The sequence below is a fragment of the Antedon mediterranea genome, chromosome 7 (genome assembly GCF_964355755.1).
Source record: "Antedon mediterranea chromosome 7, ecAntMedi1.1, whole genome shotgun sequence".
Taxonomy (NCBI): domain Eukaryota; kingdom Metazoa; phylum Echinodermata; class Crinoidea; order Comatulida; family Antedonidae; genus Antedon; species Antedon mediterranea.
In genome coordinates, this window is record NC_092676.1 from 17,149,861 (window position 1) to 17,164,251 (window position 14,391).

The window sequence follows — 14,391 nt, forward strand, 5'->3', positions numbered from 1 at the left end:
TTGAGGATTTGAGACTATTGAAATCCAAAATGGTATGTTCAGACGCACATCATATTTGTTTCTTATCTTGTATACTTACAAGGTGTACAGAAATCGTTTTGCATTTAATTAAGTCAACGTGCAGAAACATTGATCAAAATGTCTTATGGTTAGTAGTAGTTTACTGAGCTGACACAGTCCGGTGCAAAAGTTACATCATAGGCCTATTTACTGTTTTTTTTTTTATAAATATTACCTTCAAATTTACTGTTTTTTTTTGTACAAAAAATATGTACGTCATATACATAATGCTACCTTAATGCTGTGAACCTGATATGCTATGCATTTTCTATACACCGATATTATACCATCATACTGTGGTGAAATAAGTATATGCTGTCTTGTTTTCTTCTATTTCTCCATGATTTTACAGTAATTTATTAAGTATTAAATTTCAAATACAATCTAATGCTGATTTTCATAATAGATGTTCATTCTGTAGAACTTCTTTATTTTTGCTGTTATTTGGTCACTTTGATGATTATGTATGGTGTTGTGTTTCATTGTCAGTAGTATGATAGTTATATCAAAATAAATGGGTTATAAGCTAGGCCATATAGATTGTAATTAAACTTGATACTCAGTAAATTAATATTAGTGAAAGAGGCCCTTCATTTTGAAATTAAGTTTTTTTTTTTAAATCTAATTAGCTTATTGAAGCATGGATCTAAAAATATTATTTTTATAGATATTTATGTTATCTTGTAGATTCAATCTTATGCAACCTTGTAGATTCAAACAATCTTTGGGATTCAATCTTGGTGATTCAATCTTGTGGAATTTAATCTTATAAATTGAATCTTGTAGATTCAATCTTGTAGATTCAATCTTGTAGATTCAATCTTGTATATTCAATCTTGTAGATTCAATCTTGTAGATTCAATCTTGTAGATTCAATCTTGTAGATTCAATCTTGTAGATTTAATCTTGTAGATTAAAACTTTTGGATTCAATCTTGTAGATTAAAACTTTTAGATTCAATTTTGTAGATTAAACTTTTGTTTTAGATTGGATTCAGAAGATTGAATCCAATCTTTTGGAATTTAATCCTGTGGATTCAATCTTTTAAATTTAATCTTGTAGATTAAAACTTTTGGATTCGATCCTATAAATTTAATCTTGAAAATGTAATCTTGTAGATTCAATCTAGTAGATTCAAACTTGCAAATCATGTATATTCAAGTTTGTAGATTCAATGATCTTATAAATTCAATCCAAGGTAATCTTTAAAATGCAATCCTTTTATTTTCTAGTCTATTTGTTGTAGATAATTACTTTACTAAAAAAATTCAGCAGAACGTTCAGCTGTTCAACGCCTGTGTTTTGAACTCTGGAGTAGTGTTTGATTTTATCTTTCATACCAAAACACCGGGATCTCAACTCCGGAGTTTTGTTTTGGTGTGAAAGGGGTACCTCTAAATTAAGGGTGCGTCTTATACACCGAACATAAATGCCTCCCCACACAGATTGTACATAATCGTCACCTTGTTGGCGCAGCTAGACATAGCCTAGGCCTGAGTAGGTTAGGCCTAGGCTAAGCTACAGTGTACTAACGTAACGGCAACCTGCTTCTGCCTAGTTTTCAAGGCAGGATTTTTAGCGTGATGTTATACTAAATATGATGAAAAGATTTGTTCATTATAGAGCTGTTTTTGCCGCTCCGATAAAATTTCATTTGTAAACGTTTACGATTGGAATGTATTTAATTATAGTTATATGCACGATCGCCGACTGCCGTACCCCTAGCCTAGCGCAAGCCCTTCTTGGCGGCAACATGGTGTACGGTATTCGACTAGTATATTCTCCAGTTGATTATAGCATGGACCTAGCGTATACACTTCTCGGATACATAGATACTAATCGAATACGATTGTCCGTGAAAACGTGCGCCCTCTCGAAATGATCGAGCGAGGCTAGCCCACACACGTGCGTGTTACACACACGGTCATTCACTCGATGTTGCGGGTGCGAAACTCATGAATAACAAGTTAGAAAGAACTTGTTGAGGCTGGGCGCGACCGAGCCTAGGTAAGAAAAAACCTAAATAAAGACTCCGTTGTAGATACAACAAAATATACTATTACAATAATATTGATTACAATTTAAAAAAACATTGTTTTGATGAAATATAAAGTGCGTCTTATACATCGACGATATAAAAAATACCGATATTTTACTCTCAGTTAGGGGGTGCGTCTTATACACAGGTGCGACTTATACACCGAAATATACGGTATATGACTCAAGGAATATTTCAAAATATAATACATATACGGTACATTTAATTGAAGTACAGTATTCTACACTGAAGAAATATTGTAAAAAAGTACTGTATTCAATTTTAAAGGGAGATGTATCATGTGATAAAGCAAATTATTTTGATCCAATCAAATCCTCTGTAGATGAGTAAGTACAGTATTTTATTGTGCGAGCTAAAACATTGAACACAGTATGTGAATCGCCATTTGCATGGTATCAAGGGATTGAAAAATTCTTGAATGCCATTCATAGCTGCTATATACAAATTCACATTAGCATTCTGCGCACTCGACATACTGATAATTATTATTCAGAAAGCCTTTTCCATTATTGATTAAACAGGATTTGATCGGTTCAACCCATGGTTTTTTCCGTCTGTTTATCGAAAGCAGTTCATAGCAGATCACGTTACCGTGGAAATGAAATAATATGGAAATCTAACACTATGTAAACTAACGTTTCATGGGATCGAATGTTTCGTTATTTGCACTTTATGTTTAAAATTACGATGAAGAACAACGCAACATGAGTAATTCCTAGCATAGTATTGGCCAAAATATATTGTCGGAATTTCTCATTCATGTAAAAATTCTCACAAAAAACACTTTGAATTCATGAAAAACAACATATTTCTTATGTGGACTAAATTTGAACCAGTTCAGTTGTAAACTGTTTTCCAAAAATTATCCATAATTTTTAAAGATAATCAATATCTTCTATATTAATATTGAGCAATGGTCTTGTATATAATTAATAGCTTACAGTATCTATCCTAAAATACCTTATTTATTATTTTAATATTTTATACACAATTTGAATATACACACGTAACTATGACATACATTTCACGAGGTACTCTCAACTCAATGACCTAAAAGGAAGAAAACAAAGAGTCTTGAAAATTGATCATTAATTTGGATGCATCTTAACAGCTCTTAATAACTCATTGAATACCTCATCGAGTCTGGCTTAGACACATTTCCTGGGTCTTAACATAGAAATAATTAAGCTGTTACCACGCACGCACGCATTAAAACACATCAAATCCATGCGGACTAGACACGATGAACAAACAGAAGGATTAACGACCTCAAAGTATCAGTTTCTATCATCGTCACCTAATTATTTTCATTACACATCACTGACCAGTCACCTGGTCATCTTTAAAGTAGTGATCAATATCGGTCATTTCTGGACATTTACCTGGAAATATTGATCCCTTGTCCGAATTACTATATCTTCCTTCTTCTCTAGCCTGGCTTAAAAGTATTCGGCAAGATTATTTTTAGTTTAAAATATGTAATAATAAAAAGTTTTCTGTAGAATTCATAAATTTGGTTTCATTGTATTGTTAATTAACTAATAATTAACACTTTTAAGAGAATCTTTTGACACCAATTGGGCATAAATACATAAAATCGAGCTCATTACATTGAATGAAAACAGGCTATTAAAACATCCTGAGTAGATTCTTTTTCTGGAACGAACTGGCTGCCTCTACGCCTAGTCGTAAATCTAATCCTAGATTCTATATTTACACTGATATCGTGCCCCCCTATAGTTTTTAATAAAATACTAATATGTTATGATATCGGTTGTAAGCCAGCTGGATGGCTGAATGGGTAGTACCTGCAGGGTCTTACAATTTAATGCTGTGCGTTAGGGTAGGTTTCGAAACTCGTTTTTGGGATTTTTTACATTTTTGTTTTACTCACCATCTTCTTTATTGACCATCGTCTTTTCTCATAATTTTCCTAGAGGAATATTTTTTGTTAGGTTACAAGGGCCGCAGGCCCGAGAAAGCGGTCCTTGGCCCGACCGGGTCAATAGCCGTAGATATAGAATCTAGCTTGGATCTACAACTAGGCGTAGATGCAGCCACTGCGTTTTTTTTATGCGATTTGAGGATTGTGGGTCACATAATATTCAAACTGCTCCAATGTACTGTTAGGCCTACATCATTGAGTGCAATTTTGTTATATGCAAGTGCAATTCTGTTCAAATATAACTTAAATATTACTTATATTTATGATTATTGAATACTCTTGTAACTTTTTTTTTTCTTTTAATAGGCCTATAAACCAATTAATGTTATGCATAACCCCTCCTATAGTCATAAAAAACGGTCATGCACAGACTTTTGGTAGATGTGACAAATGTGTAATCATGTGTGTTTTTGTGCAAAGTTTGTGGATGACCATATCAAATGTATGGACCATCAAATTGTTTTTTAATGAACTTCATTCCAAAGTGGTCTTTATTTTATATATTTATATTTTTCAGATACATTCCGTGCAAATGAGAGTACAATGACTGAAGCAGATATATTGAAACTTCTAAATGATGTCAAGGAAGGTCGACTGTCGCAAGAGGATGCTTGGGAAAAGGTATAAAGTTCAAATAATCTTTGCACATTCTTATTACTGTATCAAGCGTAGGCCTCCTGTACCCACATGATTCAATTAGGAGCTTACCTTTGACCTTGATGACCTAACTCATTCATTCTTATACTAAGTTGCACCCACCTACCAAGTTTGAAGACTGGAATAAAGACGGACAGACACGTAAAGATTTGGTAAAATATAGTAAAATGATGTGCTACAGTTCAGACAAATCCTACCAATTTAAGATAACTATAGTGGTTATCATAATTAACCTAAGTTACGTTTTGTCCAATGTGCTTGATCTGTCTCCCTCTCTTTTGCTGGATTTATCGTGATGTGGTTTCCCGATTAATCGTACGATCAAAACGGTACTGGGTATGATCAACTAGCGTTCGTGTTATTTATTCATGGAATCATTGTTGCCAGTAGGTTTTGAACCAACCACCCCCCCCCCCTCTTTTCATTTTAAGTGCCCTTTTTAAAACTAAAGACCAGCAGTGGAATAATGTTACAACAATGCCTGAACTAAAATAGCCTAGATCAGAATTGTTTCCCATTTTATCAAGCTTAATGTGTTATATTATTATGATATATCCAATTGGGATGCATAGTTTGGAACCTTTTGTACCAATACTCATGCTGTTTGCGTTAGGACACCTTCTAATTCCTTTGTTTAGGCTAGCGATTTTCTATGAAACATACACCCTATACATTTTAATGTAAACATGCACTCAGTAATTCTGGGCAATAGTTAGTTGCTTCTCGCACGTTCATGCAACAGAGAGGGCAAAAACACCCGTTACATCCTTAGTAAGTAATATTAGTAATTGTATATATTATGATAAATATGTGGTTGAATAAACTTGACCAGAAATGAATAATACTTTGAATACAGCCTTTCAGGATAGGTTTATTTATATTCACGTCATGCTCCAGATTGTGAACTATTAAAAGCGTAAACATTTCAAGATATATTAACGATTTTTGAACTTCAATTTGAGAGCGACGTCCATTATGCTTATCATTATTAATAAACCGTTCGCTCATTCATCTGTATTTCGTCCATTGTACCTCAGGGAAACTCTTATATCAACTTTTTTTATGTCCAGTGAAGATTCATTTCGTTTAATTAGTTGAGATGTCCAAGGGTTATTTACACATTCCATCTATTTACTCGTAATCCGTCTTTGTCACAATTGCCTGATTTTGCCAATATGTTGTTCAATTAACCAAACCGAACTGATGTTACATTGATAAATGATTCCATGATTTTTATTCATCAACAATCCTCTGTCGGTCTGTTTATGATGTTACATCTGAAACAAAGAGGGCACTATTTACATTGGTACGGTAATTGGTAACAGAGCTGTATATATTTAACAGTTATAACATTTGAATGATAAGATGCTGTTTGACACAAAATGAAGATGTCTGTGCACTGCCAACATTTGCCAAATTCTTATGACTAGATGGCACGCTCGCTTCGCTCGCGTACCATCTAGGTCGTGCCCACAGATGGTTCTCGAATACACAGTATTTTCCAGCGAGAAAAAAATGGAGATTTCAAATGTACGTACTGCAGGACTATAATACATTGTCGTTTACAGAAACGAATAAATATACACGATGATTTATGTAGTCAGCTAAAATTAGCACCCTGGGAATTACTTCCGAGAGAGAAACAAAATGAGTCAAATTTTTTTATTATTTTTTATTTAAACAAACCCAATTTGTGTTTTGTATGTAACATTAAGGGTTGAGGGATGGGGGAAGAAGATAGGTACAAAGAGGAAACATTTTAAAATATATTCTTATCCACTCAGTAACGAAATATTGTTTTTAATGTTTTATAGGCCTACAGTATAAATAATATACCACTAAATACAGTAAAACATTTACGATTTAATACTTTGTTAAAACTCTCACTGTCATAGTCGATTGAAATAGTAAAGTACATGTAACGATACACCACTACGTACGTTTATATATATTTTAATTATTAATTAATACAAACGTTGAGAAGCAACTGTCAGTAATAACGTTTATTTATTTGTATATTATATGTTTATAATCTAACAGTAGGGCCTACCCACACTCACAGTAATAAAGTTTATTTGTATATTTGTTTATATTATATCTAACAGTACCAACACTCACAGTAAGACATTTGCGATTCAAATTGACAGCATTGCAATACTATTTATGTTTATTCTCCAAGGGGGCCCATAAATCTAAATCTATACCTCTATGGTTAAACCAATTAATTTGGAATGTTCCATTCATCACAAATCAATACATTTGTAAAAACGTATATTACATGTATCAAAATAGCATTTTTTAAAGAAAATCGGCCTGTCTTCAACATTATGATGCTGTACTCGAACTGTTCAACCGGTTTTCAGCTATTAAAAACAATTATCGTAGGAGGAGATAGGAAAATGCGAAGTGTCCTCGTATTTTTGTGTGCGGGTATTTTTCAAATTGACATCCATTAGACAGTGTATACCACGATCGGAAAACACCCCTATTTGGGGCAAATCGTTGAACCTAAATTTGTTTTAATCGTCAATAACTAATTATCACTACATTACATCAGGTGGTTAAAATTAGTACCGAAAGTACGAACCAACTTTATATACCATCGAGTAAACATTCTAGAAATAACGCACGATTTACCGATTTTTGCCCTTACGTAAATTTATATATAGATGTGATATTTGTTCATTTGTCCGTTTCAATTTTGCCTTTATTTACAGTACTATTTTCATACACTTTTCAATCTACTTAAACAACTATTCTCAGCATTTGATGTCATGATGTGATTTATTTTTCAAATAATAACGATTGACATAACTAATAAGTCACGTTCCCAGAGCTGGATGTCGCATCAACAAGTTATTAATCATCATTTTCAAATGTATAAGTAAGTTTGAGAAAATATATGAAAAAGTAAAGCTGTATGTTGCTTTTTGATGGAAATGAAACCACATGCCTGGTATGGATGTTGATATTCACAGAACTGAATGTAGTCTTTTTATATACGTCTGTGAATGTTGAGTGCAAAAATAATACTAATCACATGTGCTAATGCATGTTTTAATCAATTTCTTTTTTTAGATGAAGTCCCACGAAGATCGACAAAAACCAGTAGAAGAATTACTCTACAGTGTAGATGAAGTAAGCATTCAAACATATAAACATTTATATTAGATAATTTGTATTTAAATTATGCCATCTTAATATTTGGGAGTGCCCAAAATAATGCCCTCTATATCTGACCAATGTTTAATTTGTCCCAATTGGTACCTCAGTTCAGTCAGCTTTTTGGTCCATAAATTGTGTTTCTCAACATACAATTATTTAAAGAATATAAGAGAATTTTGAAACTGTGTAATAGTTGGAGATGATTAAGATAAATAATTTGGATAACAATGGGATACATCATTCCTCATTAATCTGTAGGCCTATTTTCCTTTATTCTACTTTTTCAGATGGATTGCCAGAGTTCATATAAACCAGGGAAGCAGAAGAAAAAGAAAGCCGATGAGCCTGGATTTATTATGTTAAATCAAGGTTTGTAGTGTTCATGTACAGTATTACTAATTTAACAATCTTGAATATGTGTTGTCCCCCAAAAATAGGCCAGTATGTAATTAATTGATAAAGTTAATCACTTCCATAAAAACATGTTTTCAATTATAAAAGGACATGATAAAAGGTTATACATTTTTTCAGGCAATAATTTTTTTTTAAATCCAAATTTTGGGTCAAAGTGAAATAAATATGTGACAAAATGGCATATTCATAGTTCCATGTACTGTAAGGTAGGATTAATTGAAAATGATCTATTTGCAATTGAAAAGTGTGTTTCAATTATTCACAGATCATTTCCATATCATATAGTACCAAAACATTACTATGATGATCCAGAAAATTGATAATGAGTTTATGTAGAGGGCGCTATTACTATTTTTTATTTTGTGTGATCTGATACCATAGTTATACATACTGTAGTAAAGTAGAATTCTAGAATTTAGAGCATTAAACACGTTTATTTCAATTATTCACAGATCATTTCCGTGGAACACCGAAACATGAGTATGATGAGCCAGCAAATAATGATTATATGACAAGGATCTATACTCAAGTTCAACCAAATGGTACCAGTGGGAATGGATATTACACTGTGAGAGCAAGAAACTCGCCCAGTAACACGGATGAAAGCCTTTCATCCACTTTTGAAAACCTTGACTTAAACTCAGAACTTATAATGACAAACAATTACAGCACGTGGACAAGTGCAATGAGATCAGAACGTTCACGAATGCGTTCCGAGTCGCCCTCTGCAAAGGAGTCGTTGAATCATAGAAGAGCGATGTCTACAGGAGGCGGGATGTCAGATAATTCTCCAGTGTATCAGAAGGAAGGAAAACACTCTCGTTCTGTTCGAACACAGGTAAAAACAAATGTAATGATTTTTTTATCAATCCTGTTTCATGACGTAACAACTCCACTCCTATAGACTTGTTTAACAATTTTTTTTATGCATATGGAAACATACTCACATAATGTAGATAGTAATTAGCGCAAAGTTGTGTCTTGATGTCCTTACCAGGTACCCATTTTTATACTTGGGTATAGAGGCAAACGTAAGTGTCTTGCCTAAGGACACAAGAAATGCGACGAGCATTATTCAAATCAACAATCTAATTATCCATTCTCTCATTTATCAATCATAACATTGTAAGTCTTCATTTCATGTCATATCATCAACATTGTATCATTTATTTAATTTGTAGAAGAGTCTAGAAGAAGGGTCATCTAATACCCGAAGGTCATCTGGAATTGAGGTTTGTAGGAATAATGGAATATTTTCTCTGGGTTTTTTTAAGTTCACACAAGGATCTTTTATATTCTCTAAGGCTCTTTCTACACTATCAAACTTTATGTGACAAAAACATGTGATCTGCCCATATATAGGCATGATGTTATATCACTATATATTTAGGCACATTACACTTTTTGGCAAACTATTTTGATAGTGTAGACAGAGTTTAAGGGTCTCTAATGGCAAATAGCTACCACCAAACAGTGCTCACAACAACAACAAGGGCTGTAGTAATCTCCTACTGTACTCTTCTGAATGATACACTTGGTGTTTTAATTGCACACACATGACAATAGCAGAGGTTTGAGTGTACCGTAACCACTCAGCCACTTGACTCAACATTGCACTACTTAGGCTCAACCAAAGGATTTATCACTTTTTATTGATTGCTTGATATATCTATTGTTTTGATTTCTTAGAAATCTGGAGGCGTTTTAAAAAAATTGAAAAGGAAGATTTCAAGCAGTGGTGTGAAACATACTGAGGTGAGAAAATTAACTTTATATTTATATATTTTTGCAAATACTCTTTTGAAAAATAACACAATAATTATTTAAAAGCTTCAGATGTTTTTAAATGTTTTGATTTTATTGGTTTCTGTCAAGATGTTATTTTTAAGAATGTTTCTTTAAAAAAAAACAGCAACAATGCACCCTCTTGGGCTGGCGTTGTTTGTTCGTTGTCGATTCCATTTTGTATTGAGTTATTATTAAGAGTCCTTAAAATACATTATTCGCATTAAAGGTCTATGTGTGATCTGTAGAGTTGTGGCATATAAACAAACCAATTTAAAGTGGGTTTCATGGAAAGGATTTATTGCACATTAGAAAATGGAGATAAACTTTTATTATAAAATGAGTTATATAATATTAGATTATATATTATTATTATAATAATAAATTGTTTAACTTTTTTATTCTTGTTTTTTTTTAGCACAATAATAAAAATGGTCTAAATGACAAGCAAGGATCGCATGAAAGTTTGTTGAGCTCTACTAGTGGCAGTAGTAATAGCAGTGTGACAATGTCAGGTATGAGTACCCAAGTTAAAAGCAACATTCAAAATCAAATTTAATTATTATCAATAACCAAAAAAGCAACATTGTATTATTGATTTAAAAACTGATTGCTAACAGCAAAGACATCAACAGAAAGAACATAACAATGGCCAAGTAAACATCAACAAAGTTATTCCTTTTCCAAATCACTCAAGCTAAATACATATACAAACTGCAATCTTCATCCTTCATCACCTTACTGTGTGATATCGTATCAAACACTCATATTTCACCAATATAAAAGTTCTATCTGCAAATCCTCCAATTGCTATTTTCAAAATATTATTATTGTAGAATTAGACAGAGGTCCTCTTGACAACAATTCAGCTAAGGCTCGTGTTCATGATTTTTTCAACAAATCTTGATTACTGTAATTCTCTTCTTTATCAACTGAGGTCTTCTCCGGCTCCAAAAAGTACAAATTTGACTGCCTGTGTGGGTACACTTTTTGCACCACGCTTATCACTCTGGTTATCACTCCGGTTATCAGTGACCTTTATTGGTTATTATTTATTTATCTTCTTGTTTCAACATTTATAACCCTTTTTTTTCCGTCATCCAACTTTCCTCAATTAGTTCCATATTGTTGCCTTCGCTCATCTGACAAATCATTACTATCTGTGCCTTCTTTCTGCACTAAGAGGGTAAATTCAACTTTTTTTTTTAGGAATTGGTACAATTAGATATAAATTATTACCAAGTAAATAAAAATTAACAACATCCTGGGCTCGCACTGGCCGATTGCCAAGTCGCCATGGGCGAAAACGTTTCCAGATTGGCGAAAAATAAAACGGCTACTTTATCCATTTTGGCGATGACATATGATAAAACAGATAATCAAATAATCATTTTGGCAAAAGCATGAAGTCCAACTAAAAGGTCCATTTGTCGATCTCTAAGCATTTATTTTGTTTGTTATAATGTTGTTACTTCAAGCTCCATTTTCGTCAACTTGTTTCGTTGTACCAGGCGTCTCTTTGTTATTTCAATATGATGGAGGTATACTGCACAGAGAGACAGACATTACACGGCACATGGATGATGAAGTCTACCCAAACTATCACGTGTTGCGCTACAAAAACGATCGACGACAGCCGGCGGTCGGCTATTTACCGGGATTGTCTATTTTTCGATAGGGGTGTACTTTTCAGATTCAAAAGAAACATAGTATCTTCAATGAATGATCTTATCGAAATCAATATTTATGCGTTATGCATTTTAGGCTCCAATAATGTAGTTTCATATTTTACCCTTAATAAAGTTTCCTCGTGCGTGCAGTACGTCAGTAAAGTAAACAAACAACATTCGGGAAATGGTAGAGTCTAACAGGGATTTAGCTAAACACACACGTGCATTTATTGCGGACTATATAAACAGCAAGGCCGGCCGCCGGCTTCTGTGTTGTTGGGTAATAAGTAATTGGGCCGTGATGGTATAAATTTCTCCCCCGACAGAAACGCCTTTTCCCTGTGCTTTGGCCTATATTTAATCTGCACGTTCAACAACAATACGATACGTTTGCTAGAAATATCTTTAGCATATACGACGTTCAGGGGATTTCAGAAAATTGTAAAATGTTTCTTATTAAATTGATAACTGTATGAATGCTGTATGATTAAAAACAATTTAAACAATTGTTTTGATCATATAAAATACAACACCAATTATTTTTTTAATCATATATACAGTGATTTAGGCATGGCTCTCTCTCCCCAAATGCCTTACAAAAACATTCAGGGAACAGTGTATAGACCTATTGACATAGATAAATTAACTAAAATGTTTTTACCATATTTAAACAATTTTTTATTTTGGCTAATGACCGACTGGCTATAGATAAACTGATTTGACTAAAAAAAATATTTTGACTTTCGCCAAATGGCTAAACAAAATGAAGTGCTACCCCAGCCATCCAAATATACATCTACAGGAATAATCTCAGAAAAATCTCAACAATAAACACATTAACATCAACTATATTCTAGCCTTGTTGTTCATTTTTTTTTTATTCAATATTAATTTTTTTGTTGTAAATATTCCTTCCTTACTTTCATTTTCAGCTCAAGAAAGTAAACTATTGCCAATTGAGTCATCACCAGAGGAAGATGAAGAGGAAGGCATGTCTGAGTATACTGGACCATTCTGTGGCAAGGCTCGAGTCATTCAAGATTTCTGCCCAAGCCCTTATGCCAAGAATTCTCTAAAACTTCAAGTAAGTACAGAAACTGTTAGTTTTGGTAACTGAGAGGAACTATTGGCACTTTTTTTTTTACTTTCAACCAACTGAATGGATATGTGCCAAGTGCTTATAACGTAAATCAAACTGATCGTTGCTGGTCATGGTCACTCACATGTGATTTGAAGTTGACAGTTTTTTGTCTAGTTCCTTTCATTTTGGAAAAGAAGAACAGGTCAGTTGCGTTTAGTTGCTTGGAGCACTTATAGTTGAGCTAAGTTGCGTTGAGTTTTGTGTCGACTTAATCCTACCTTAAGCTTTTTCACTTATTTCTCTGAACTTGGTGGAAAATTCATCTTTTTACTTCTTCTTGCAAACCTTTGATAAGCAATGTTCAAGCCAGAAGTTACTGCAATCAATTAGAGTTATTTCATTTGTTTACTTTTGTCCAAATAATTTTAAAGAAAGGAACAAGTTTAATACTGAACAGACGTTTAGGAATATCCTTTAGTATTTTTTAAGTTTAGAATGGTAATGCTATTTTGATATTTTATTGCACATTAAAAATGCTCATTAATGAATACTATGCTCCTAGTTCTAACAAATAATAAGTCCTTATTAGAAGAACTAGATAAATTGGTGTACAGTATTACCCCTTTCACACCAAAAGCAAAACTCCGGAGACACTCCGGAGACACCCCGGAGTTGACGCCCCGCTGTTTGGTGTGAAAGGTAAAATCAAGCAACTCCGGAGTTTAAAACTGCGGGGTTGAACAGCTGAACATTCTCCGGAGAGCGAACTGCGGGGACACCCCGGTGTTTTGGTGTGAAAGGTACCAACATCAAACTCCGGAGTGTTTTGGGTCAAAAGGTTATCCTCGCAATCAATTATTTATTTAGTTTTATTTTAAAACACTATAATATTTGTAAAAAATATATAGCGGGTCTAGAAAATAATAAGTAGTATAAATAAAACATTATATTACTTCTGAGACTTTTGAAAGTAATTATTAAATTTAAAATATTATTAATTAAAATGATTCTAATGATCGTCGCTATGTAAACAAAAAAAAATAGAGGGCGACATTTACAATTTATTTTATAAACCCCGGTGTTGCTAGGTTGGTGTGAAAGGGGTATCTCCGGAGTTTCTCGACGTTTTGAATGGTCATAAACCCCGGGGTGTCTCCGGAGACACTCCGGAGTTTTGGTGTGAAAGGGGTATATGTTTGTACTAACTTTGATAAGATCAACAGAATAGTAATGTCGCCCTCTACTAGTATTTCAACTATTTTTCCTCTTCATTGTGACACTGATGCATAGTCACACTATTTTTATCATAAAGTACAGTACAGTTAAAGTTGAATTGTGTTCTTGTTTCATTGTCTTTACTTTATTGCACCTGTTCATAATCTTCATTGTAAACCCTTTTTTCATGTCAAATTTGATTGTTTGTAAAATTGATGTTTTCTGTAGACTATAATATTCAATCAATATGCTGATTGTGGAACTTACGACAATGAATATTTTGGACTGAGATAGTAGATTAGAAAATCCTTAACATTTTATGAAGGATTTGTGTCATCAG

General features: G+C 33.2%; 1 protein-coding gene across 1 annotated transcript in view; it reads left to right on the top strand.

Moving 5' to 3' along the window:
* LOC140055727 (SAM and SH3 domain-containing protein 1-like) overlaps positions 1 to 14,391 on the top strand; it is an 84,379-nt gene that overhangs the window by 49,030 nt on the left and 20,958 nt on the right. The window contains exons 6-13 of the mRNA XM_072101106.1: positions 4,582 to 4,685; positions 7,800 to 7,859; positions 8,174 to 8,255; positions 8,753 to 9,138; positions 9,482 to 9,532; positions 9,990 to 10,055; positions 10,504 to 10,600; positions 12,688 to 12,839. Coding sequence (XP_071957207.1) covers positions 4,582 to 4,685; positions 7,800 to 7,859; positions 8,174 to 8,255; positions 8,753 to 9,138; positions 9,482 to 9,532; positions 9,990 to 10,055; positions 10,504 to 10,600; positions 12,688 to 12,839 — 998 coding nt within the window. The remainder of the gene's footprint in view (positions 1 to 4,581; positions 4,686 to 7,799; positions 7,860 to 8,173; positions 8,256 to 8,752; positions 9,139 to 9,481; positions 9,533 to 9,989; positions 10,056 to 10,503; positions 10,601 to 12,687; positions 12,840 to 14,391) is intronic.